General features: G+C 39.3%; 1 protein-coding gene across 2 annotated transcripts in view; it reads left to right on the plus strand.

Annotated features, from left to right (window-relative positions):
- Positions 1 to 27257, plus strand: part of SRGAP1 (SLIT-ROBO Rho GTPase activating protein 1) — a 150329-nt gene that overhangs the window by 94515 nt on the left and 28557 nt on the right. Inside the window, exons 5-15 of one of the 2 annotated variants that reach the window (XM_040594842.1) lie at positions 3098 to 3280; positions 3662 to 3790; positions 11025 to 11246; positions 12032 to 12133; positions 13805 to 14002; positions 14119 to 14203; positions 18540 to 18567; positions 21069 to 21171; positions 24809 to 24869; positions 25030 to 25107; positions 26667 to 26801. In XM_040594842.1, coding sequence (XP_040450776.1) covers positions 3098 to 3280; positions 3662 to 3790; positions 11025 to 11246; positions 12032 to 12133; positions 13805 to 14002; positions 14119 to 14203; positions 18540 to 18567; positions 21069 to 21171; positions 24809 to 24869; positions 25030 to 25107; positions 26667 to 26801 — 1324 coding nt within the window. Of the gene's footprint in view, positions 1 to 3097; positions 3281 to 3661; positions 3791 to 11024; positions 11247 to 12031; positions 12134 to 13804; positions 14003 to 14118; positions 14204 to 18539; positions 18568 to 21068; positions 21172 to 21673; positions 21708 to 24808; positions 24870 to 25029; positions 25108 to 26666; positions 26802 to 27257 lie in introns of both variants that reach the window. The other variant, XM_040594843.1, reaches the window with a different exon arrangement.

Below are 27257 nucleotides of genomic sequence, written 5' to 3' on the forward strand. Positions count from 1 at the left end.
TTTCCATGTGTGTCTTTCTAGTGCTTTTTCAAGTTTAAGTTAGCTGCTACAAAATTAGCTCTTAAAAAACATGAACATGGACAAATCATGGAAAAGGCTGGAGCTGTCAGCTTTCCCCAGAGGCTTGCAAAACAATGATGTCACTAGTGCATGAGATAAGCACGGCTATCAACATAAACTGGACAGGAGTCAAATACATCTCTGTACATAGTTTGTATTGATTTCTAAGCTAGTGTGGCTTGGGTAGAACTGTCGTCCAGCCCTGTGAACACTGCCAAAGGGAGGGCTTCTTCTTCAATTTTAGTTATCTCAGGAATTTGTACCAAGAACTTGTGCACAGTTTGTTGTGAGAACATGGATTTCAAGTAGACATCTTGGTTCCTGATAGAAACTATAAGCTCCATGTAGTTCTCACACAAAACTTGACTTTCAAACAGTGTGGAGTGAGACAGTCTGGATTTAGTAGCGTATTTATTGTAAGCAGGCAGTGACAGGAAGAAATACTCTTCAGTGTTGTGAGGTTAGCAGAGTCAGCATGGAGACATCTGAGCCTCTTGGTGAGAGCTAGTAGTGATATACTTGTATTCCTTAACACAACAAGGAGGCAAGCTGAATTCTCATAGCCACTGCAGAAGGACATTTATGCCTGGCTGGGTAGGCTATGTGGCACTCAGAAATACTGTTTGAAAAACTTCAGTGCTTACTGCTTTTGGCAAGCAGAACAAATCCTTGCTTCACCACTTAAGTCAGATGCTTTGAGATGTGCTGTTAGGAAAGTGTGAGATGATATTGTTCCCTTTGCAGGCAGAAAAACAGAGAGAGTACAAAAGAAAATAATTTTTCTAGGTGGTAAGACACATGGGTTAGTCTTGTCCCACCAACTAAAAAGTCTGTGGAGCTGACACAGAACAAATGATAAAAAAATAAAAGCAAACTCCTGTAGCCTTCTGTAAAGAAGCACTCAAAAAACTGAATAAAAAGGACAAAGGAGAAGGACAAAACCTTGATTTTAATTTCCTTTTCCCATAATTTTTAATAGAGACATATCTCTTGTGCTTCTCAGAATTACTTTATAAATCATTTCTTTAAGAAGTGCATTTCTTCTCTTTGCAGTAATTCTTTTATTTCCATGTGGCTGTATGAGTTAGAACCCCAAGGCACAGTTATTGACAACTTTAGGAACGCCTTTGTAACAGTGCAGGATATAGGAGGCTGAACATGCCGTTTGGTTAAGCCAGGAACCATGCAGACCTCAGCTCTGCAGGCTTGCCTTCTCTTCCCAGCCTGGCTTTGTTCATCTTCTGGTTGTTGCATCATCCGTATAGACTGAGCTGCTGGGGCAGCGGCTGTTCCCAGCAGGTGCAGGCAGTGCTCGGGCAGAGAGCTCTGCACTCTGGTCAGGCCTTGGAGCACAACTGTGCTGTAAAATAGCAGCAGCAGCAGCAACACTAAGCCCTGCTCCAGGCAGCTTGGTTTTTTTCAGCAGAGAGCTGTAAACATATGTTTCTAAAAATTAAAACAAGGCCACTCTTTTTGATGGGCGTCTCCAACTGTTTTACCTTCCTACAGAAAGTTACTGAAGTTGCCTGTTTAATTTTTAATATCAATACTATTTCAGTTGTATCATTAGCATGGCATCAGTATTAAAGTGGCATACACAGTTATGGTATATAACATAGGCATAACATACATGGTTATGCAAAATTGCAACTCTCTAAAAGGTTCTTTCTGTTGCACAGGACTTTAAATATGCATCAGTTCAGCCATCACCCAACACAATGTGCAGTTGGTTTGTGTCAATCCACACTGAGCCATGCTGCAGTGAACTTGCACTATCTAGCTTTAGTGTCCCCCATGTTGCCTCTCTATGGATGCTCCTTAGCCTGGCCTGACTACTCAGTTACAAAAAGTACTCCTCTCCCTAGGGAGTATTTCAGGGCAGCTCCCCAATCTAGTCCATCTCTCCCATGGGTCACACAAAGCTTTGCTGAGGAAGGAACAGCCAGTTTGATTCCTCCCTGACTGTGTCCTTTGGAGGAGATGTAAATGGCTTGCGTGGCCTTGGCCCAAAGATAACATCTGCTGGTGAGAGCTCTGGCACCCTGTGAAGAAAAGAGGAGGCTGCCATCCGCCTGAGGATACCTTCCTGCTTTGTTCCTTGCTTGAAACTTAAGACTATAACAACAACAACAAAACAAACAAAAAAACCCCAACAAAATAAAGCAAAAGGCTGGGGACAGTGGGAAGAGGCTTTCTTTTCTGGAAGGGGGCAGAGACAGCCCTCCCCAGCAGAGGTGGGTGGTTTGTGGTTGCTTGCTGCCCACTACACAGCATTCAAGCTGAGGCTTTTCTTGCTTGAAAAAGAAAGGGTGGACTGGGCTGAACCAGTGCCTCTCCTTCTTTGTGGTCTGTGCAAGCGCATATTTGCAGGCTAGCAGCCCAAGCTCTCTTGGCTGCAGAGCCAGCATGTGTGTAAAGGGAAGATAATGGTATTAACTGGGGGGCTATGGGGAAAGTGTCTGACATATTTACCAGGAAACTCCTTCTCCAGCTCTCATCTGGTTTTACATTGTGCCCAATCTGCTGGCTGCACAGTTGGGAGCCACTTCATCCCAAGCTGTGGACAGCCACCCAGCTGGCTGGGGATGTGCTCCCAGACCAAAGCTTCCTGTTGGCTTCCTGCTTCCTTCCCCTTTCCTCAGTGCTGACGGTTCTTCCTCTTTCAAACATTCGGTGTCCACAGCTGAGCTGTTAACTTAGCTCTGAGGAAGTCAGATAGATATGGCACTGATATGGCTTTAGTTTTATTGCTCCTTATTTCAGGTTTTCACTTAAAGACAATAATCCTGAAGTTTAATAAGAGGGATTTTGCTCTTCCCTATCAGAGCAATGAAAAAAAATATCCCTATTGTGATACTATTAAATAAATTAGAAAAGATAAATGCAACCAGAAGTCCTTAGTCTCTGTTGGCTAAGAAACTTATCCAAGGTTCACATGTATAAGAGAACATTTTACCCAGCAACCCCGTGACTTTTTTGTAGATACCTTTGTATTTTCATTTTCTCCTAACTCTCCTTTGACTCTTGTCTTTTGCAGGTCATGAAAACATACCACATGTATCATGCAGAGAGCATCAGTGCAGAAAGCAAACTGAAGGAGGCAGAGAAGCAAGAAGAAAAACAGATTGGGAGGTCAGGGGACCCTGTTTTTCACATTCGACTAGAAGAAAGGCACCAGAGACGGAGCTCTGTGAAAAAGATTGAAAAAATGAAGGAAAAAGTAAATATTCCTTTTATTTAGATTCATTTGAAGTAAATTCAGTGCATTTCTGACATTCTTGAGCATGATTTTAGACAGAGAAGTCCAGCTGAGAAATAAAATCAAACAAGGTACACGTAATAAACTAGCAGTGAGTTATAGATAACTTAATTGCAGTTCAGAGAGGGGAATACTCTATTCCCAGTATAATTCTTACAATATGGTTTGTCACAATTGAAACAAAATACTAAGTCATCACTTTGTATTACACTTGTATGCATAACAGGCTGGCAGTTAAGATTCTTTCTTGTTAATAGGAATATGTGCTTGAATTGTTACCGGTTTTGCTACGTATGAAAAATGAAGTAATTCAAATACATTACTATACAATCTCTTTCCTAGCGTCAAGCAAAATATTCTGAAAACAAGCTGAAATCTATTAAGGCCCGTAATGAATACCTGCTCACCCTTGAAGCAACCAATGCATCCGTTTTCAAGTATTATATTCATGACCTTTCAGATTTAATTGACGTAAGTATTGGCACATTTGTTTTTATGGTTGTTCTGTTCAGGAATAATGCTTTTTTTCTTTTTTTTCATTTTCAAAGGGAATACATTAGTCATATGGTTTGCTTACAATATGCTTATCATTTATAATATTTTATGATACAATCAGCAGATTTTCCCTTTAGCTTTGTATTTCACAAAATAAAATGTCAATAACATGCTGAACCCATTCCTTTAAAGTTAGAACATCATGTTTTCTCCCCATGCAACAAGAGAAAGTTTGGCAGGAATAACACAAGAAGGTAGACATTTCCATTTTGTACTATAAAAGGATTTCTGGGGTACAGATACTTTTTACAAGTTAATCTTTGTAAATGGGCATCTAATAATGGTATTTAATTCAAAAGAAGGCATTTCCTCTGTGATTTCAAAATAATTTAGTTTCATACATTTACTCATTTAATCAAATATATAGTGCTTTTTCTTCTTATTTCATGTAGTTTGCAGAACAGACACAATCAATCCTGTACTCTATACTGTCAACAGAATTGTTACTGATTTTCAGTAAGTTATTCCTGTGAGAACATCCTAGGAGAATAAGGTTAGACACTGATGTTAACTTGTACCAGCATTTGGTCTCCAGAACCTGTATCACTGGCATTTTTGCATGATACAGAGGGAGTGTCCCACATTCTATTATGTCCCACCCTCTTCATAATTTGACTACATATTTGGTAGAGAAAAATTTGAGACAGCAAACGCAAGCTCAACAATATTCTTTCACAAGCAGTGTAGTGTTAAATAAGTTGGTGGGTACAACCCTGTGCCCCATATGAAATCATAGATATTTGAATATACTTTCTACTGCAACAGTAGTTACAGCAGTAAGCGACGTTCACATACAGTCATTTCTGGTGGGATGTTCATCACAAAAATAAGCCAGCTAAGCTCTGGTTTATGATACAGCATAAATTAATAGAGCATTTGACAAGAGGTTTCCTCATTTCTACCGTCTGGAGAAGCAAAGCTTGATAGAGAAAGGGGAAAAAGCCTGTTTGAGATGAATGGACTACAACAGCTGCATATATGTGTTTTATTATATGTTTTCTAAACGCTGAGAGTGAGTTTTCGTTGTCATTTCTGTTTTTTCTGTAATTTATAAAATCTTGCCTGATTTTGTTATAACATTTTCCTTTTCCCTCTCAACGTTTTTTCCCTGGTTTTGCTTCATTTTTTTCTTGCTTTCTTATAAGAGATGGCAATGTATCTTTTTTGTGTTTTCAGTATTTCTTGCTGTCTTTATCTCAACATTTCTGGATTCTTCCTCTTTCCTACTCACCGTTGCATGTTTCGTCTCTTCTGATTTCTTCTGGTTTATTCTGCTGTATTCTGTCCCTGTCTAAGCTACACCCATGCACCTACTCATCCTGCTCCACCCACCTGACCTGCCCAGGCAATGAAAACGTTTACCAGGATCCCAATAGACAGATGACCAGGGCAGAAGAGTTAAGGACAAGCAGGATACTTGCTAGGGTACCACCCAAGTGAGTTGTCCCTACCTATGTTTTCCTAATACTACTTAAAGGATGATGGATTTTTATCCTCTGGTTAGGGTGTGTCTGATAAATATGAACTTTATGAGTTCTTCTTGACTGCTGGAAGGAAGGAAAGGTCCCTTTCCCTCTCTTTGCAGCACCCCTACCCCTTCAGAAGCTGGAAAGATGCTCATGTTGCTTTCTCTCCTGCCTTCCCTTTTGGAGCTCTCATTTCCCAGTGAATGTCTCCATGCATGTTTCTGCTTGGTCAGAACTTTCTCAGGTTGGAAAATGCACCTGGTTCTTAGCCATTTCATTGATGTCCACAGAGGTTGCCATAGCAGTGAAAGCTGAGGGGAGGAACCACACAGGCCTGGAGCTTCACAAAGAATTGCAAGGGGAGAAGTGAAGCACTCTGCGTACATATACAAAGGCAGTACTCTTTGGAGTTAGTGTATGTAAAGATATTTACACAACCATGAAGACTAGAGCTTTCTAACTGCTAGTTTTTAATATAAATATATATTCTACAATATTCAGTACCACAGGAAAATGATACCTACTTTGTGTGGCTTTTTCCAGCTGTGGACCAATGTAGACAATAACATTCTTTTGGCAAAATGGCTTTAGAATTACTCTTCCCTAAGGAATTTAAATGGAAAGTCTAGCTGCCCTTTCCATCACTGTTTTGTAAGAGTAGGCTGTAAACATGTGCAACCAGAATTTGCTTCAGAGCCAATTTAATCCAATTGTGAGCTTGTTTAAATGGTGTCTTTCAGACATTTGTATTTAATTAGAATATGCTGTGAAAGTGTTGGTATCTAGACAGAGTGTTTGCTATTTGACAAAGGAAACGCTTTTTGTAAATGCAAGAGTCTTGGCAAGATTTTGGGGTTATATCATTGGAATGTGAGACGTGCTTCCCACTGGCCATATGTTGCAACAGTCCAGGCTATCTCAGTCTGTAAATCTATTAATGTCATGGTACAATTTGGAGTTTTCAGAGCAGTAGTGGTGATTTCATTCTTTGCCCTCTCTGTTTTGTCCCCATCTGCCTGACAGACTTTCTGTACTTTCCTGAACACTCTCTCTCTGCCTGTGCAGAAGGGGATTACCTCTCCTGTGTCTGAATTCCAGTTAACATGGAAGATATTTAGATCTCCCTGAGCTGTTGGTGTTGCCCATAAATGAAACAGAATGTTTTCCTACATTACTGAAAAATAAGTCTGATAAAAGTGGGATAAATACATGAAGGAATGTGGTGAACTGTTCAGTGATTTTTTTTGCAACAAGATTGGGGAGGGTTGTGGGACTTATTTTTTTACCAAAAAAAAATTACTGTTTTTTCATTTGGTTTCCACTGCATTTTCCATTTGTGAGGCTCATATGGTAAATCCTAAATTACAGTTCCTCAGCTGAACTCAGTCTGAACTGATCAACCCCTTCATTTCATTAACAAGGCTCAGGGCTTCTGTCTTAAAATGATGACGTGTTGTTCATCTTAAGCTCTTGTGATAAAAGCAAGATAAAAATATTGCTGGATGTTTTAATGCATTTAGTGAGCTGAGGGTTGAGACCAACATTTGCAGAGAAGTAGGGAGATAAACAGGATTTGATATGCACAGTATATCCTTTGCATATTGTACTAGAGGAATTGGAATTTTCTGTTGATTATTTCTTTTCTGCTGACAATGTAGTAGGATCTAGTTCAAATAGAGGACAGGATTAGTTTTTTTCTTTATTTGTATCATGTAGAAAATAGTAAAGGTTACTTTTTAGCTAAATTAAATAAGCTTTGCCTAGTATGTAGATTATTTTCTTTTAATTGTGGGATTCAGAGGAGCAACAGAGTACATACCTCTGCTAATCTATTAGTACCGACATCTGTCTGTATGGCACATACTATTACTCATTTAGGTGAAGATTTCCATGTAATTGGGTTTGTTAGATTTATCTGGGTATAAAAGGAAGGTAGGGACCTTTTTTCAGACTTGGTGTGCACTCATATGATCTGAAAATAAATGCTAGGAAATAGTGATCAAAACCAATTTGACTATAGTCCTGCTGCTGGAATAAATAAAATATTCATGTGTTGATCTTTTTTGAGTGGAGTTTCTGAATCTCTAATTGCAGTCTGCATGCTTTGGATGGTTAAGAACTTAGGGAGCATTTAGCTATTATGAACTTAATTTATTCTGTAAAGGTTCTTTGTTTATCATTCATGGAACCAAGTCTAAAACTAGGGTAAAGTGTGTGCAGCTCACAATCTTTATTACATAAGTTCTCATAAATATGATATGTGCAGCCAGATCCCTTTGATTTGAATGTTGATGTCTGTGTAACAGGATGATTAGAAAGTGACTTACTCAGAGGTTAAGGCTTTTTTAATGAATTTCTCTCTGCATTGGCATTAGAATTTTATTATTATTCCTGAAATGAAATGAAGAGCAGCTTGGTTGTTTGGTTGAAGCTCTGTGCTAAGCACTGCAGTTTGTTTTGTTCAAGCCTAAATATACTCTGGGGTGCAATAAAGACAGTAAATGCTCTTGAGACTGCTTCAGATTTAATTCCAAATAAGAATAAAATGCAAATTACAAAATTAATTTTTCACACATATCCCAAATGCATCACTCGTCTCCCTCCACTTTGCCCAACCAAAAGTCTTTATGAGTCCAGAAATGCAATAAAACTCGGTCTATGACTTCATTCTCTCATTTCTCATCTTCATGTCTTACTGCAGCAACTGACATCTCTCTAGCCCATAGGCTGGTAGCAGATCTCATTAGCCATCCAGCCTGTAGCTGTATGCTGATTAGTCAACCTCAAAAATTCATATTTGTTTTGGCTAACAGTGTGGTTGCTTGCTTCAGCTTTACATATCTTTCTACAAATCTACAGATTTTTCCTGAAAGTCATATAAATGTGCATGCAGGGGTGTGTGTTTGTGTGTATATCTGCGTACATATGTGCTTTTTTGGAACACCAGAAAGGTTGGTGATGTTTTTTTCCAAGTGTGGTCAGACAGGATGTGGTGATGACAGCAGTTTAGTGGCAGTACCTTAAATTTTTAGTCTTAGTAATGAACAAATACCCCAAATGCCATCTCTATTATAGACAATTCTCTTTCTAAACCATCACTAGTACTAGCAGATTGAAACAATACTTTTCTTTCTGAATAGCCATGAGTTGATATTGTGACAGAGCCGTTCCCTAGTGAAAATTATCTTTGTCTCAAAATTTTTGAGAAAGTGAGCTATGGTCTGGCAGAAGTAAAAGTTGTGATGTCTGAGTGTTTATTTTTGCTTTTTAAAAATAACTTCCTCATACAAATTCTATTTTTACTGAAATTGTTGAAGCAAAATTCCAAATTCAGGCATTTTAAGTTCCATTCAAAGAGTGCTGGTGATAAGGCATTAGTTCAGGTTCTGGATTTAGTTCGTTTGCTCTGCTGGCATTGACATTGCAAGAAAATGCCTTAGTTTGGCAGGATGTTCTGCTTCACTTGAAGAATCCTTCTTGGCCGAGAGGCCGTCTTTGTTACCCTGTTCAGCTGTCATCACCTGTAAAAGATGACCATGGTGATAGTTACTGAGTAGATTAAGGGTTAAACAATGAAGTTCTTGGTACCGTCACAGCATAAAGGCTACAATCTTGTATTCCAACTTGCAAAAATCTGCATCAGAAACCCACACAGCTCTAATTGTAAATCAATAAACTTTCTATTAATACTCAGATTAATCCTCTAGAACCAAAATTTGGGCTCTAGATGCCTGTAGTTTCATAATGCATGGATAGTTGGCCATGCTGAAACTGGCATTGCCCTCTGTTTCTAATTTCCTCTCAGTTTAATCTTCCATGAATTCTCTCTGAAACTAATGCACATGAAATAAAACAGCTGTCCTGATCCACTTTGTTATCAGCACTTTTAGCCCATCTTTTTCATCCAAGATAGTGAATTAAATATGAGATCTTACTTGGCATCGAACAAGAGGAAAACACCAAGAGACTTTTCCTTTTAGAAACAATATTTTTTTAGGCTGGAGGTCTTTGAAATATGGATGTGCTTTAGTATAGAAGTTGAGTGGCTGCTTTAGTAAGCGTAGCACAAATTTCCATTCTATAAATGCAATAGAGAGCGGTTAACCTATGTGTCTTTGATTGAACATGACATCTTTTTTTCCATTTTCTTTAAATGGTTCAGCAGATGTTTTTTTGGAGAGCCACTGTCCCATCTGCAGTAACTACCTGGAGGCTAGGACTGAAAGCTTGTTTTTTCTAGAAGCTTTGTTGTGAATAAAACAGCCCTCTGTTGTCAGACTTGGGAGGGCAGTTTGATCACTAGTCATTAGCACACCTAAGGCAAGGTATGAGGAGAGGTTCCTTTCTCTTCTACACACAGGTTTAGGTATGGTGAACAGGTCACATGATTGCATGAATCCTAAGGGTTTATAATAGCTGTGAGGGAGGTATGCATGTAAAGAGTCTACATATAAACCAAACTGTAGCCTACATACTGGTCATACAAACTGAATACAGTGTACAGTGGACTGAATTCAAACTACTTCTTTACCCAACTGCCTCACTTAACTTGTGAGTCCTGCAGGGAGGGATGATTTCAAACTGCGAGTGGGCACCCAGGACAGGGGGCTGGGGGCTGAGGGGTGCCCTGAAGCAGCGTGCTCTCTGACTGCCCTGGGCAGGCACTGGCCTCTGACTGGGGCAGATCTCTCCTGTTCGTAAAGAACATTGCTCTGTTTGCAATGGTAAGCAGACTGATGTGCCCCTGTTGGGGTGACAGAGAGGTTTGCAGTACGTCTGCCATTATCTGGAAACTCACTGAGCAGAAGCTGAGGGTATTGTTTGCTGTGTAATGTGGGGAAAAAACTAAGGAAACAATCACTTGATATGTTACTGCAGTGACATTTTAAAAATATATTCAGCTGTTCCTCTAAAATATTAACCAATCATGAATAATGCAGACCGAGGATGTTTAAAATTCAAGAACAAACACAACTTTATGTTCTACCAATTAGGTTTCAATTACATTCCAGTGTTATTCTCACCCCTAGAAAAAAAGACACAGATTATGACTTTCTGCATTTAGTAACATGATGTACATTGCTGGCTCTGTCTGAGCAGGGGAAATAAGGTGTTTACAGTAAATACATTTTCACTGTCAGGGAAAAACATGGTAAACCATTCCTGTTGCATCAAAAAGCATCTTTGATGGGTCACTAATGCTAGAGGCAGTTGTGGGTGTTTTTGTTTGGGCAAAGACATTGTGAGCAGGAATTGCTTAATTTTCAGCTTGGTGCTGGCATTGACTTCCATGGTAGATTTATGTCAGGCTGGGTTTGAATAGATGGTCTGAGGCTTACATATGACAATAATACTGAAAAGCCCCTTGTGTGGAGTCCCAGATCTTTTCTATGTAAATACAGTTACTGCACATCTGTATCGGATAAACAAATGCAAACATATTGCCGTATATGTACACTTGATCTCTTTTCTAAAACTGTCCTTTGATCTTTGAACAAAATGAGGATACTAAATGCTTACTGTCTTGACCCCAGTGTTGTATCTTAGTTTAGATTATTTTGTAAAATATTTCAAAGGCAGAAGAATTTCAGGACAGAAAATTTTAGTGTAATTTGTGGCTTGGGATATTGCAATGGTGTTCCTCCTTTTTAATTTGTTTTCTTTTCCTTTTCTTGTGTTTTTAGTGTTGCGATCTTGGATACCATGCTAGTCTGAACAGAGCCCTAAGAACATACCTTTCTGCAGAGTATAACCTTGAAACTTCAAGGCATGAGGGCTTAGACATCATTGAAAATGCAGTTGACAGCTTGGAGCCACGAAGTGACAAGCAGAGATTCATGGAAATGTACCCCACTGCTTTTTGTCCACCAATGAAATTTGAGTTCCAATCTCATATGGGTGATGAGGTCTGTATACTAACAAGTATCCCCATGGTGACTGTTTCTTTTTCTATATAACAAGATAGAGAATTAATCTGTTTTTACAAAGAGTTCAGTAAAAGCTGTTATTGCTACCCAAATGCAAGTGGATCAGCCAACATTTTATAAAACTGGCAGCGCTTTTCTGAGTTTCTTCAGAGTTCTCAAGTAAAAACCATTGTGTGATATTATATTCTGTATTAATCATAATTATATTGCTGTGAATTTGCTGGCCAGCCTGTGCTCAGCCCAGCACCGGTGTTAGTAAGTGACTTTGTCTTCACTACCTGCTTCACCCATAACAGAGTCTGTGGGTGCTGTTTGAGAGCAACTGCAGAGCTGCTCCAAATTATACGTGCTGTAATGCAGTCTTCCCCTTCTTCCTCCACCATTTTATCATCTGGAGATTTCAAGTGTACAGGGTACCCCAGCTGTGCCCTGTTCTGCTGCACCAAAGGCCAGTGGTGAAGCAGAATGCAGTCACCCATCTACACCTTTTACCTGAAGGTAACTCCAGGGTTTGCATTTCTGTGTGGTAAAGCAGCCATACAACAAGGCTGTGCTCTCTAGTCGTAAGGTGTGGTACATAGTTCCACACCTGGTAATACATAAATACTTTAAATCTGGATGGACTTATTTTATTGTCTGCTTTATTAAGTTTTAATAGATTTGGTAGGCCAAATCTTAAACCTAGTTTTAAGGACAGCAACCACAGACTGTTGACTGTGTCTTTTAACTCCTTGCATCTTACAATCTTTTTGATTCTTTGTTAGGTTTGTCAGGTCACTGCCCAGCAACCTGTGCAAGCAGAGCTTATGCTTAGGTATCAGCAACTACAGTCGCGATTGGCCACGCTCAAAATTGAAAATGAGGAGGTAAGATCTGTGTTTACAAGGGCTATGCATTGAACGCCATTTTCAAGAAGGTGCAGTATTTTCTACCTTGTCAAAAGCCTGTAAGTGACCCTGAAATGGCTTCAATCTATATGAGCTGGTTTAATTTTAAAAATCAAATACTGGCAAATATACTAAGGTAGGTCCTTGTCTGCTTTATAGAGGTTTGGAAACTCATCTTTCACCTGTCCAGCCATTCAAGTTAGTTCTATGTTTTGCAGACACTTCAGTGTAAACTTGTTAGAGCACATATTTTTAATGTTTGTGGGGCAGAAAGCCACTGAGCACAGTTATTGTCTTCTGTGACCACCCTCTGTCCAGTCCCCAAGTTGCTACAAAGGAATTTGGACTGTCTTTTGTGGTAGCTGAGTCAAAATCTCTTAGCTGTCAGCTACGGCTATTTATAAATGTGAGTACTGCATGCCTGTGATGAGAATAGCTCACCTAGTACAATAAAATGCATTTTTTTGCAAAACATAGCTATGCTGTTCTCTTTGCCCTGCTCTGGCAGCAGAGAGAGGACTCCCAGTGTGTGTAAACTGTACTTTTATCACATTTAAGGCAATGTGAAAGGCCCTTGGTTTAAATGAGACTCTGTTCCTAAATTAACACATTGGAATAAATTAATTTCTTGGTGCACTTTATTGATCAGTTTTCAGGACTCCAATTTTTCTGATTCTATGTTATGTGCTGAATGCCTAAAACAAAGTATTAATGTCCATGAGACAAGCACAGTAGTCTAAAAAAAACCCAACACTTGAAGTCAAAAAGTATCTCAAGGTAATAAAGACAAAAGGAAGGAGAAAGATAATTTCTTTCAGTAAAGTGAAGTGCAAGGCCATAGGGGGAGAAATCATGTTGGCAGACACAGAAGGGCTATTTGCCTGCGCTGAAGATGTGGGTATGACTTGGTTAAGTTGACTCTACTAGAGACTTTTCTAAAGCAGAACTGGGAAGTAAATCACATCCTTGTGAATCTTGCCAGTTAATTACTGCGTTGTGGGAACGCTGCATCCATGGTTCCACAGCCTCCATGCCCTGGTTTCCACTTTGAGCAGTGGTGCTCTGTAGTTCGTAGGGAAGTGCTTTGAGGCTGGTGTAAATTGTTCTTTTTTCAGACCCCTCCTCCAGCTGGGTATTCCACCTCTGCAGTCTAAACATCACTGTGTTCCCCACCATACCACTCCACAGAATGGTGTCACAGATATTTTTCTTGGAAGACCATGTTGTTCTGGCAGCCAGATCCTTGGATGTACATATTCAATCTAACATGTTGACCACACTTAGAAGAGTTGACCCTTCAGAGCAGCGTATCATCTCTGTTACCTCCCAGATTAGGGACCATAATCAAATCATGTCACATTTCGATTCTAATTTCAGGAAACAAATGCTTGAGAGTGTTACCAGTCAGCACAAGAGTACATCCATGTTTGTGGATTGGAGCATGGTAAAGCAGAGAACTAGATAGGAAACCTAATCGTGTCATTCTTCTGTTACATAGGTATCTGTTATAACAGCCTAACTTTTCACATTCAAACACCAGTTTGTTTGGGGGAGTGTGCCAGAGAATTATTTTGAGTAACGAGCCTCCTTTCTAAACTGTTCTGATCTATATTTGTATTGTATTTGGCAAACTGTGCTTTTTAACACCAGGTTAAGAAAACGACAGAGGCTACCCTGCAGACCATACAAGATATGGTCACCATTGAAGACTATGATGTGTCAGAGTGTTTCCAGCACAGTCGCTCAACAGAATCTGTGAAGTCAACAGTCTCTGAGACCTACCTGAGTAAGCCTAGCATTGCAAAAAGAAGAGCTAACCAGCAGGAAACAGAGCAATTCTATTTCATGGTATGTTGATTGCTTCCTCATTCGTGATACAAGCCAAACACCTGAAGTAAACATTAGGCAGAAGTTCCTGGAATTTATGTACCTACATAGTAATAGATTGATCTGCATCTCTACAGAAATTCAGAGAATATCTGGAAGGTAGTAATCTCATCACAAAACTTCAAGCAAAACACGACCTGCTGCAGAGGACACTTGGAGAAGGTAAATATCACATGATAAACTGAAAAGTGGTTCCGGACTTTACAGTGAACCCACTGAAATGCCAAAGGTATGCAGGAAAAAAACCCTTTAAAGCTTAACTGTCCAGTAAACATAGATTTGACTTTTACCAGTCATAGTTTTGGTGCAATGATAAGGATAAGCACTATAAATTGATCTTATTTCTTCAACAGATATTTATTTCTACTGTGCAGACGTTTAGACAAGTGACTATATTTGGAAATGGAACTGCTGAATGAAAAATCTTGTGTCTGAATGGAGAGCTGACACAGTCAGTGCAGGGTGGTTTAAGAGCTCTGACAAATGTACTGTTTCTACTTCCTAACAATTACTGTTGACTTGAGTTTTTTCTAAGAGTTGGGGGAGAGTGATATTTTTTTAAGCTTACAAAATTATCCAGGGTGCATCTCTTACAATGTACTCACTAGTGCAACATTTCTGACACATGGACATGAATGTCCTTCTTGCAGCCTAACAACTCATTTATGAAAGGTAAAAGGTGAAATCCTGACCTCACTGATGTCAGTAGTGAGATTCGTATCGACTTAATTTAATGTTGGGTTTCTACACAGTATTTTCATGTTGTGAACTGGAATAAATTAAAACAATGAATAAATGTATACCTGTTGATTATAATTATTCCATATAAAATTATTGCGTTACAAATTATGATAGCAGAGAATTATCTGCTGTCCTGAACACTCTCCGCAATTTTTAAAAATGCTTCTTAAAATATAAACCAAGTCAGCAGATGTCCATGCTCAAATACAGTAAAGCTGAATTAGGGCAGTAATGAATCAGGCACTAAACCAAGCTCCAGCCCACCTCCTACCAGCCCTCTCAACAGGCACTTCCTCATGGACCAAAGGGAAAAGGAGGATCACCCTGCAAGCCTTGTGGAGTAGCCACACAGACTGTTTACAGACTTGAGGGGAAGTGAATTACACCACAAAGAATAAAAATCCTCTTCTGAAGGTTAAAGACTATAATTCAAAGTTCAGACTCAAGAGAGAAACTTGTTCTCTAAAGAGTGTCTCTAAAGGATGTGTCAATTTATTTTCTTTTTGCTGCCAAATATCTGTTGTTAATCGGGTCTCTTCTTGCTTTTAATACAAAAGCCCAGATCCACAAATTCAGTTGTGGATGTGCCTAAAGAGCTATTAACAGTTCAGTGGGTATGACCCAAACAAAGCCCCTGGCCAGGGGGTGACTGAGGTTGGGGGTAGGAAATAAACAGCTTTTTCTTGCAAAGCTGGACTGTAGAATATGGTAGCTGGTTTTAGACAACTGGCTATATTATGTTCTTTCTCATGGAAGTTTTCATTGAATAGAATTTTTTTTAATGTGTGCATTGAGCAGTTTATTCACACAAAAGAATGCACAGCTGATGTTAGTCAAAAAAGAGGAAAATTTTCCTCTAAAGGCTCACAGAAAATGTATTTGGAAAAATAAAGTGAATGTTATTTGGAAGCCCGGTAAAATGCATAATCATCTACTGAAGGGAGAAAGATAAAAGGCAACAGAATCTGTTGCCTAATGCATGTTGGAAAGAAATAAGGAAAGAGCTGTATAAAAGGAAATCCAAAGAAAAACTTCTCAGCAGGGTGGCCTAAGTGATAAATTGACATCAGGCTTGCAGCTATTCTGCCGTGCTTGGGCATGCTTGGACTGTTCAGTTTGAAGAGTTCCCTTCGACCCCCCCAGCTGTAACCCCGAGCAGTCGATCTGTGTTGCCCACAGTGGTTTTGCACATAGTTGTCACATCATCATAGCACAGCACGTACAAATAGTACCCCAAACATCATGTTCAAAGATGGTATTTGGAGGAAAAGCCGTCATTCTTATAGATAAAAAGGTTGAAGTACCCCCTTCTATTGAGGCATGTCCTGCATTAAAATGCACGTGCCTGGGAAGGGGCACCTGGATTCTATACATTCCTTGAATGGGGATGATGGAAAGGGTAGAATTACAGTGGAATTATGAACATTATTGCTGTAGCTAGTATAGAAATGAATTTGTGGGAAGGGGACTGCTCCCCTGCTCCACTCAAACTGCCTTTTCTGGGAACTTCCACGTCAGCAAGACAGCAGGCAAGTAACATGGGGCACTGTATTTAAGTAATGCAGGGAAGAATTAGGGAGGGGGGAGAGGGTTGTCTGAACTGCAGGTTTTCCCTTGGCATCCTTGCTTGCTTTTATTCAAACCTGTACAGTGTAAGGGCGTAGGCTGAGTAAATCCAGATTACCATCTGGTGTCCACAACATCGACAGCATTTGGCTTCTGTTCCAGCTCATCACCTGCCTACTACAGTCTTTTGCTGTTTATGGACATAGAAGATATATATTCATGATCTGCACAAGGGAGAGAGATGAGGTGCTTTGCGCTGAGTCTGCACCTACAAATCTGGAAAAGTAAATGAGAAATACTAAATGAAATTGTTACAAAACATAGGAAGCACACTGATACTTATATTAAATCTGACCCAAGGCTCATCTATTGAACAAACAAATGAACAAAGCCGAGGGAAATGCAAGAAAGACAATAAGCAGTTATAAATTAAATTGCCCCTGTGTCCCAGATAGTTTTTGCTCTAATGGGTTAAATATCAAAGATGTGTTTAAAATCCCCCAGACTCAGGATTTGTGACATCTATTGTTTTACTAACATGTATTATTGGGATTCTTAGTCTCAATGAACTTCCCTTGGCTACACGAGTAGGGAGAAGTCCCTGGCTTACTCTTCTTCTGTCATAGGTTATTTTACGTACTCTTCTTTCATGCCTCTTCTTCACCTCTCTTTGAAATAGATGCCAACAATCTTCACGTGTCTTATTAATGCCAGAGTTTTTTCCCAGAGCTTATTCTTTGTGCCATCTTCTGCAGATCCCCACTCTTCTGCTCCCGCAACATATATTTTCAGATTAGGGTTTTCAGTACTGTGCAGTATTTCAGGTGCACCTGGACATTGCCACATAATGTTATGTTTTGCATATCACTGTTTTTCGTTCTTTCTGCAGTCTGACTTTTTTTGGTATCACTTTTGAAGTGAGCGGTATGCTTAGACCTAGCCTGAGTGATGTTCAGACTGATTTTCAAAGTCAGTATAATTACCTATAGTTCTGTTAGCTGCATAGGCGTTCAGCTCTTTCTTCCCTAATATCTTACTTGAACCTGTTGATACTGAATTTCATTTTCTGTTGTGTGTCTTGTTCCTTAATGTGGTTAAACCCCTCTGAAGGGCTTCACGGGTTTTTTCAGAACTCTGATGCGAAAGTATTTCAGTCATCTGCACAATATTCTGCCTCCTTAGCTGCTCTGATCTCCCCAAGACATTAATAAATGTATTATGTATTACGTAAATGGTCCTAACGGGAAGGCTTGAGTAAATGAGTGTTATACTTTGTCATGATGAAAAAGATCGTTTAATTCCACTTGGTTTCCCTTTTCTTCACTAGCTTTTGATCAATGAGAATATTTTGCCACTCAGTTCATGGCTGTTTAGTTGCTTTAGTCGCCTCTTGTGAAGAAACTTAACAGGGGCCTTTGAAAATCTAAGTCAATTAATTCAACCGATTCTCCTTTATCCAGTATTTTACTGACATGTTCAAAGAATTCTAATAAATTAATAGGGTACAATCTCCCTTTGGGAAAACGGGGCTGGTTGGAACTTATCATACCATGACCTTCATACTGTTTCATTATTTTACTTTTCATTATCATGAATTGACACAGTGCACATGCCTGTCTTACTGGTCTGCTGTTCTGCAAAGGTTATCCAGGAACCTTTCTGGAATATGGTATTTGCTTCCTCACAGTTCTATGTGGTGTTTCCCAGTGGTAGTGTTGTATTTTTTCCCTGCAATACACAGACAAAAGAGAGGAAGGACTCTTGTAATAGCAAGCCATTGATGTCTAGAGCTCTGGATTTTCAGCACTGTACAGGTTTATGCACGAGGGGAGATGTAATCTAATCGTGGTGCAGCTCTATTTCCATACTGATTTAGCCATTAAAACACATAAGCACAAACAGTAGACATTGTTTGGAGTTTTCCTTCAAATTATTTACAGTATCAAGTGACTCTCTAGTCTATGGGCAGGCCTCTTAAAAGTTGTTCCATAACATGGGTTGTGTTTATATTTAACATGTATCTGTGGAGATGGTAGGTAACTGAACTACCCTGTTTGTTTTATAGTTGTCTATCTTTTGCTGGTAATGTGAAAGTTAGGGTTAACAGTAATTTGCCAAGCATAGTTTAGATACAAAAAAAATCTGCCTAAAACCCACAAATGATTGTTTCCTGTTTATTGAACTTTTCTAGGTCACAGGGCTGAATACATGACAACAAGGTAAGATATTTTTATTTGACTTGATTTAGTTACAAATGTAATAAAATCATAGGAATTACAAATTTTAGAATAAGTCCATAAGGGTATATAACATTGTTGTTGTTGCTGTTGTTACATAAACTGTGTCCAGGCCCTGTGTGCTTTAACATTCAGCATTTCTGCTTCTGCATGCTGAAGGGTAAAGGACCAGAATATTCATTTTCCTCAATTGTGAGCTGCTTGGGCCATTGTCAAAGGTGGGACTAGATGGGAGGCCTTTAAAAATATTTTGAGTCACACAGGAAATTTGAAAGTTGCAGGGTGCTTTGCTTCTCACGGTTTGTAATTCATTTGGTCAGTATACACAGTTCAGAAGACTCTGATACAGAGATGAATTTAGGGGATAGGCTGCATCTTTGATAACCTAGCTCTGGACAGGAATACCTGCCTCCCCAACATCCCTGTGTTTGATACTTGAATAGGTCTCTATATTCACAGAAGAAAAGGGATACAGGAGTAGATCTCCCTGCTTTGTGCAGCGCATACTTTTTCAGTTGTGTAATGCCTGTACACCTGCAGTGCTGCCTCCCAGTATAAACACAGATGCTGAAGCCCCCAGGGTATCAGGCCCTGGGCGGGCAATGGCAACTGTTTGGATTTGCAGCTGCCACTTGTATCACTGTGACAGACACCACCCCTCTGGTCCTGATGACAGCAGGAACATTCAGCCCAGCTTTCCTAGTTCCACTCTGCTCTTCCCTTTCCATGCAGTACATCCTTGTTCAGTGCCTCCTCTTTCTCCTTTTTGCTTCCTGGTCATGAATGGCTTTGCCACCACCCCTCAACTTTGACTTAAAAAAAAAAAAAAAAAAAAAAGTCCTGTGCTCCAGCTAAGAAGTTTGGATCTGGCTCTGGCTCTGCCTTTGCTGGACCACTTGATTTTGTATAATTTCTTCTGCCTGGCCCCCATATTCCTGGGGACAACTCTACAGACTTCAAGCCAGCCATTCTCCCACCAGTCCATGGTCCATTTTAGCTCTGTAGAGCTGAACTTACCATCTTTCCTTACATGACCCCAGTTGAAAAGCAGTAACAAATCAGAGCGTTCTTTCCAATTGCTGACATTAACTCTGAGACCTGTGCCTTTAACTCTGCCCCCAGATGCTACCAGGAATGCGTGAAAGTCAGCAAGCTTATGTCCAATCAGAAAAACATTCTTGACTCCAAAGCAGGTGAACTCCTCAGGCTCACATCATCCTAAATTCCCTGCTGTGTAAGCAGCTGAAAGAAGACGATGGATTTAGGCAGTGATTTTACCTTAGTAAAGTGAGGGAGCAGCTTCAAACCATTTTACCTCCTATATTCTCACAGCTGCTCGTTTACAGAGAGAAACTGAGCGAGTAAGGCCTGCCCATCCATTCCTCAGCACGAGTTCCCCCACTGCAGCTGGGACCTGCCTGTTGCCCCAAGGTTCAGTTAAGTTTCCAGACTCTGAGACATGCAAACAGAGATGTACTTCAAGGTCAAAGTTAAATCGCAGAAGGGAAGAGGATATCTTTAAAGATGAGTTTGCAAATACCGGATAGTACCCAAACAGGCCAAAGTCCCAACATTAAATATTCTATGTGTTACTGTTCCTCACTGTTTCCCCAGAAACATTTGATTTTTTGCTAATTCCTGAAAAACCTATGGAAAGGTTGGACTCCTGGTGCAGTGGAACTAGGGAAGCTGTTGGCCTGTAGCTGTTGGCATGACATGCGCAAAATAAATTCTGACCTAGAGAACAATATTTATTCCCTGTAATTTCTTTCATTTGTCACCATCACATGTGTAACACACTAGGTAAACATTTTGCAGACCAGTTTTGTGTGTTCTTCCTTTTTTTTTTTTTGGTTATGCTGCTTATGTTTATTTGTTTCAAGTTGATGCTATTCTTTTAATTCCTTTAGCTAATTTGCAAGATGTTTCTTTTCATGGGTGAAGATCTTGATGGTTGGATGTAGAAGGCTAAAGCTGTTTAGCCTTCCTGGCTCTAGTTGAAAATGCAGATGGTTTGGTTTTGAAGTATCTTAGGAGTGTGCTGAGCAGCTTTAATTTGCATTTGAAGTTTCTCCAGTATGAAGCAACTTTTCTGCTTGATAAGAGGTGCTTGGAGTGGCCTGTGTTCTGCCATGCCTGGCAGGATGAATTCCAGTGGTTGCTGCACATTTCATGCATGACCGCCACAAAAAAGGCCATTCCGATTGTGCAGTGTTTGGAATAAATGTATATGGTAAAACTGCAAAGCAGTGATTCATAAAGAATGTCATTATTTATCCATAAGTAATGCATTTTTCATGGGGGAGTTCTCTACTCTTTAATCACTGTTACACTTAAATTTGATGGGAAGTCTTTATTTGATAAGTACTGTGTTAATTTCTCCCTTTATAATGTTCTGTTGTTTTGCCATGAGCTTACAGACATTTCATTTTATTGTGTCACTTAATTCTACCTTGCTCAGTAATCATATTCCCTTCCCTTAGGCCTCCAAATCTTCCCCCTAAGCCCCAGAAACACAGGAAGCCCAGACCCCGATCACAGTATAGTGCTAAGTTGTTTAATGGTGATTTGGAGTCATTCATCAAGGTACTGGCACCAGCCACACCAGTGGCTGATCCTAACACTTCTTACTATAATGGTCACCACCTCACGTGAGCTGAGGCAGATCATTATGTTTAAGTCTGTCCTGGGGCTCTTTTATTTCCCGGTTGATCAATATAATACTTCCTGAAGTCAGAGGGAAAGAGGAATTTCTCACATTAGCCTCCCTACGATTTTGTTGATCAAGTAGGGATAGTATTTGCAGCCTGGCTTTATTAGGAAACTTAGCATTGTGTAGAAGATAGGATGTAGTGGTGCATCCCACGACTCAGCAGAATTTCCTGCTTGCCATCTTCATTACATTCAGTATTCAGAGTCTGTGGAGGCAGTATTGCCCTGGGTTTGATATCCAGCTTTTGATTGCCTATGACTTTAGGAATGTATTATATTGTGTGAAATTGTGATCACCGCTATTCTGGATCTTGTATCTTTGCTGTATTTACTATCTTCTTCTTTCTTATACTTTTATTCCTAATAATGCTTCTAGCCGAGGCCGAAGGAACTCTCACACAAGACATCAGGTATAGTTCTGGTGACAAGAGAACCATCTCCACCTCGCTCTCGGGTTGCATTCACGCCTGGCTCAAAATTAGTTCTTCCACAGAGCTGGAGGGAGAAGTTTGCATTAAGAAATGAGTGTACGAGTACAGTAGGCAAAACCGAACCAGAGCACAACTCTGGAGTGATTGTAGTCTTAAATGATGGATATTTCCTTATTCATTAACAAACACCTGCCCATCACAATCAATTGGCACCTCTGGACACCAGCTGACAGAGCTAAGGGAAAGAAATCTTCAGAAAATATGTAACAGTACATTTATAAACACAGTGAATTAAATTCCTGACTGCAAGGTCTGTGCACTGGGTTTGAATGTTACAGGCATTTTTTTTTCTTCTTCCTGTGCAACATAGCTAGTGACAGATTTTTTGCAGAACAAATGCTGTGCTTAGTGGCATCATATCAGTTTAACTGTCTTTGAATTGAGCTTTCAGCCACCCTGAGTACAACTATAGCAAAAACTATTATTATTATTATTATTATTATGCAGATGGTGCTGTGAGGTGTAAAGACTTTCAGGAAATCATCACGTGATGTAAGAAATTAATATCATGAACAGTTTCTTGCTCAAGGATGAAAGTAAGCAAAGAAGCAGAAACTCCCACAACAAAAAGCCCCTGGATTAGAGAAGCACAAGCAAATCAGGAGAAATGGTACCCCATCATTTTCTCTCACAGAGAACAGGGTTATGCTGCATGGCAGTGTGGGTGACAGGGCTTACTTGCAAGTGGAGAATCCTACATGATTAGCCTTTCAAAAGGAAAGAGGAAAAGAAAGCTGGTAGCCTTATGGCAGGTTTGCCGTTGTGGGAGCTCACCTAGGAAAGCATCCCTGCCCGAAGACCGAGTCATTCCTGATAGGGGTGAGTCATTTTGACAGGCAGAAAAGGATTAGCACTAGTGAAATACAGTATTGCACCAAATTGTTTTTTGTTACATTTTTGGATCATAAGGAATTAGAATTAGTCCCAAACATACATTCGCTGACTACACACATCAGATTAAATTCACAGCAGCAGTAGGGTCACTGTTCTTGACATTTCACCAACACAGATTGTTACTTCAAATTACTTTCCTGTCACCAGATCCAAAACACAAAGCTGTTTAGATTATTTCAAGGAATTGATTAACTACAAAGTTGTGCGCGGTTGTGAAAAGATTCTCCAAAACCAGGTATGAAAGTAATATATTTTTGTTTTAATTTCTTACTGCAAACGCTATCTTTCCCAAGGCTTTACGTTCTTTGCATGAACCAGTGTACTAACAGGAGATACGGGTGCATGTTGTGCATGTTTTCTAATACTCTGCTTTTTTGGAGAGCCAGGCTGCTCAGTGTTGGTGAAGATGGAAGTATTCCTGGGTTTAGCAACTGACCTGTTCCATGGGGGTGGTTTTATTCAGCTGCTACTGAATCGCAATACAACTCAAACAGAAAATGCTCATCCAGACATTACTGGCTCTTGGCTAGCCAGTCTTTGCTAGGTTTTAAATTAAAAGACAAACAAGCTACAATTTAAACAGCATAATTAGTGGTACAGTCTTTTGTAAGCCCCACTAAAACAACATGGAGTACACGGAAGATCAGGACTTAGGTTATCTCAGGAAGTACATTGTTTCATTGCTTTACTGTGTGTTATTTTTCAAACTTTTTTTAGTAGTTAGCTGTTCTTCTACTTGGGCTTAATTCATAAATTTCCCATTAGTGTAATTTAGCATGACAATGAAGTACTAGTTTGTAAGAGGAAATGTCTATTCTTAGTTACAGGGTGCTTTTGAATTCATGGTTTTGTAATACAGACTGGTTTTATATTAAACTTTCAAATGAATTAGTCAATTCTCTGAGCTCTTACATAACTGAAATTAATTTTGAAAGAAAAATTATAGCTTCCAAGACAAGAATTTCAGAGGTACCTATTATTTATGAAACAGTAATTTTTCCAGCATAAGCACCAACTTTTCTAAATAATTTTTAATCGTGTGATTTTTCTTTAATAGATATTTGATGACTTGTAGTCATTAATGTGCTTGTGTTAAAACAAATATTTTAAAGTGCCAAAACACACAAAGGACTGTGATAGTTCTTCTAAAATGCTGATTTTCCAAAAGTAAAAGACAACTCACTGAAAACTAGTGTATAGTCATCTTCTCCCCTCCCATCACAAGCATTTTTTCTCTTTTATTAAAACACTTCTACTTAACTGAAGATGTAGCTATAGACGTGCTGCTGTACCATGGCAGAAGCCGGGAGCTTTGGTTCCTGAGCTCTGCCAGTTGCAGGCAGGGAGGTGTAGGCTGTGACGTGCTTTTCCCGGGACCTCTGTGCCTACAGAAGAGGCAGCTGAACCACACGCTCAGCTCAGAGTGGCTGAGGTTTACCACCAGCATCCTACCAGCTAGTTAGAGCAGTCTGAAGCAATGTGCCAGGCCATCATCTGCCCTATGCCACACAGATCAGCACAGCACGTGGGAGCGCTCTCAGGTGTGGAGGGAGGCACCTGGTACCCCACGCAGTGTCATGTGGTGGCTCTGTTTGTGATCAACATTTTTTACCCAGGGGGGGGGGGAAGTACCTCAAGGAATTAGGTCCTGTGTAATCCTTTGTAATTAGTTCCGTGTGGCATTTTCTCCACCAGGAAAAGAAAGGTAAGTTAAATGGATGCAGAGTGATCACCTTCATTATGAATTTTTATTCTTAATAATAAAACTTTTTAAAAGGCAAATTCACTGCTTTAACTCATTTTGCTTCAAAAATCTAAAACACATGCATGAGCTTTTGATGTCACATACAGTGTTAGCCAGATACAGTGTCAGAGGTAGACAGTGAAGTCTCTGAATTTCCCAAATCAGTTATTTTAATGAAGAATTGTAATCCTTTCTCTTCACCTGTTCCTTTCCCTCCCTCCCTAAATGGGAAGAGAACTCTGTTAAAAATTGTATTTTCTTATGTGTTTTTTTGCCAGCACTGTATGTCCATTTGAATTGACCAAGAAAATGTATTTTCACATTCAGTCCAGAGTAGGGAGGTTTCCTCTCTCCAATCTGCAGTTCATTCTTGTTTTTTCAGGATTCAGGACAAGTCATTCCTCTCATTGTGGAAAGCTGTATCAGATTTATCAATTTATACGGTAAGCTTTGAAACATACTATGTCATTTCACTATTGCCTGACTTTTTGTGTATCTTTTGCATAATGCATTTATCACCACAGCTTTGTTTTTAAAATAGAGATTAAAAGTATTTTAAAAACTAGACTCATTTCTCACCACTGTCTCCCATCTTTGCTACAGGTCTTCAGCATCAGGGAATTTTTAGGGTGTCTGGTTCCCAGGTGGAAGTCAATGATATTAAAAATTCATTTGAGAGAGGTAATTGCATTTTCATTTATTTGAGCACCTTACTAACTGATATTTAAAGATCTTTTAAATTCTAATTACTTTCTTGGCTGTTTAAGCAGTGTGTGTGCACTTTGTATACTGTACTTAAAACTTTGCACCGTCATATGCTTAAAGATGAAGTGTAGTGATGACGTGTACATGTTTTTCCTGTTATGTCTTAAGAGCTTTAGGTTGTTTTTAATTTTTTAGATGAGACATAGGACTCTTGAATCAACTGTAAACTTTAGTCTTTTGTTAATGATAAACTGCAAGTAATAGTTTGTCTGTATTTTATTTTAAAGTTCCTCAGAAAGGAAAGGTTGTGGGTTTTAATTAGATTCAAGAGACTACTTAACACAATTTGAGAACCCTGTTACTTGATCTTCTGCAATACAAGTGCTCATCTTTCTGGTCCTTCTGCCAAAGTGGAATCATGATCAATGAGCGTACAGGCTGTGAAAGAGCCATTTCATTTCCAACCACTGTTTTCATTCCTGAAGGTAAACTGCAGCCCTGCAGAAGGAATTACAGGAGAGATACCAGGAAGTGAAAACAACTTTTTAAACATGAGTAGCTTGCAACACTCAGCCTAGGTTTGCTCTGCAAGGGGAGCCAGGATCCAGCAATCCCCTAATTGTGTTAAAACAATACTAGTTACATATTTTTTAAATCTTACACTCTCTTTTCTTGGGTCTTAGAAGCTGGTTCTTTTATTTCGAGAAAAATCTTTTGCATATCATCTGCTAATGAGAAAACCCTTGGAGCAATAAATCTTGTGACTAAAAGCATGAAAAAATACACACAGTATTTTTCTCCCCAAGATTAGTTATATATCTTGTTAAAGTTGATCTCATCTTTGACAAGTCATATGAAACAAATGTTTTTACAAGCTAAAGGAAGCCACATCCTCCTATTCTCCAGCTTTTAAATACGCCTTATTGTTAACTGCTTCTCCTATGTAGTGTTGTTCTGGAAGGTACATACATTTTGAACTGTTTTAAAACAAAGATTAAGTCTTTAAAATGACCATGGCTGAGGTTTCAGTTAGGCTTTTGGGTTCCTGTACAGTGTTTGCACAAAATGGTCGCACATATTCCTGAATGGTTTAATTTTTCAGAATGAAAACAGGTTTCCAATTCAAAGAGTAATCTAACTCAATTTTCTTTATGTAAGCTCCCAAAGAATAGTCTGAGAAACCCTATAAATAGGGTTTCTCAAATTAAGAAAATTTGGCTTTTTCATTTTACTAATTGTAAATTACAACATATCCATAAATACCTAGTTGGAAGTTCAGGACCTAGAAGATCACTAGGTTATGTAATTTAAAGGAAGCTTAATTTAGGATGCTAGTTTTAGTTTACTCATAGCCTGAGATTTCTAAATCAGTGTTTATTACCTTACTTGAATGCTTGTATTGCCATCTCCCACACACTAAAAACAAAAAAATCCCAAAAACAACAACAAAACCACCAAAAAATGTCACTCATAAAAATTTTGCATGCAAAAATACTCCTGCGTGTGTGTTTCATTCGCTTTATTTACTTTTCAAGGTGAAAATCCTTTGGCAGATGACCAAAGTAACCATGACATTAACTCAGTTGCTGGAGTACTGAAGCTCTATTTCCGAGGGCTGGAAAATCCTGTCTTTCCTAAGGAAAGATTTAATGATCTTATTTCTTGTATCAGTAAGTAGAAATCTCTGTTTCTTTCTCAATAAAATTTTACTTTCACATATACAGTAGCGGCCTGAAAAAAGCGCTAACTTCACAGATTTTTCTAAGACAGTTTGTTTGCCATCTGTAAAGTCTAGGTCAGTTATTAGTCATACTCGCAGCTGTGGTTGTTCCCTTTTTCCAGTGGGATTAATGTACAGTACAACTCTTTGTTTAATAGGGCAGGAAGAATATCTTTTGGTATACAGGAGATAGTTAAATTTAAATGCATTATTATTTTCCTCTGTGCACTGGGGCAGACAGAAGGGGATGAAGTCATGACCATGCAAACAGCCTACATTACTTTTCACAAAGGTTTTCATGCCCTGCAGCTTGGAGTCAGCACTGGTGAATAAGTAACTAACTGCTCAACTTTGTGTGTTTCCGGACCTTTATTGTGCTCAGCTTAAAACCCCTGACCCAATCAGC

This window comes from Falco naumanni, chromosome 5 (genome assembly GCF_017639655.2).
Source record: "Falco naumanni isolate bFalNau1 chromosome 5, bFalNau1.pat, whole genome shotgun sequence".
Classification (NCBI taxonomy): domain Eukaryota; kingdom Metazoa; phylum Chordata; class Aves; order Falconiformes; family Falconidae; genus Falco; species Falco naumanni.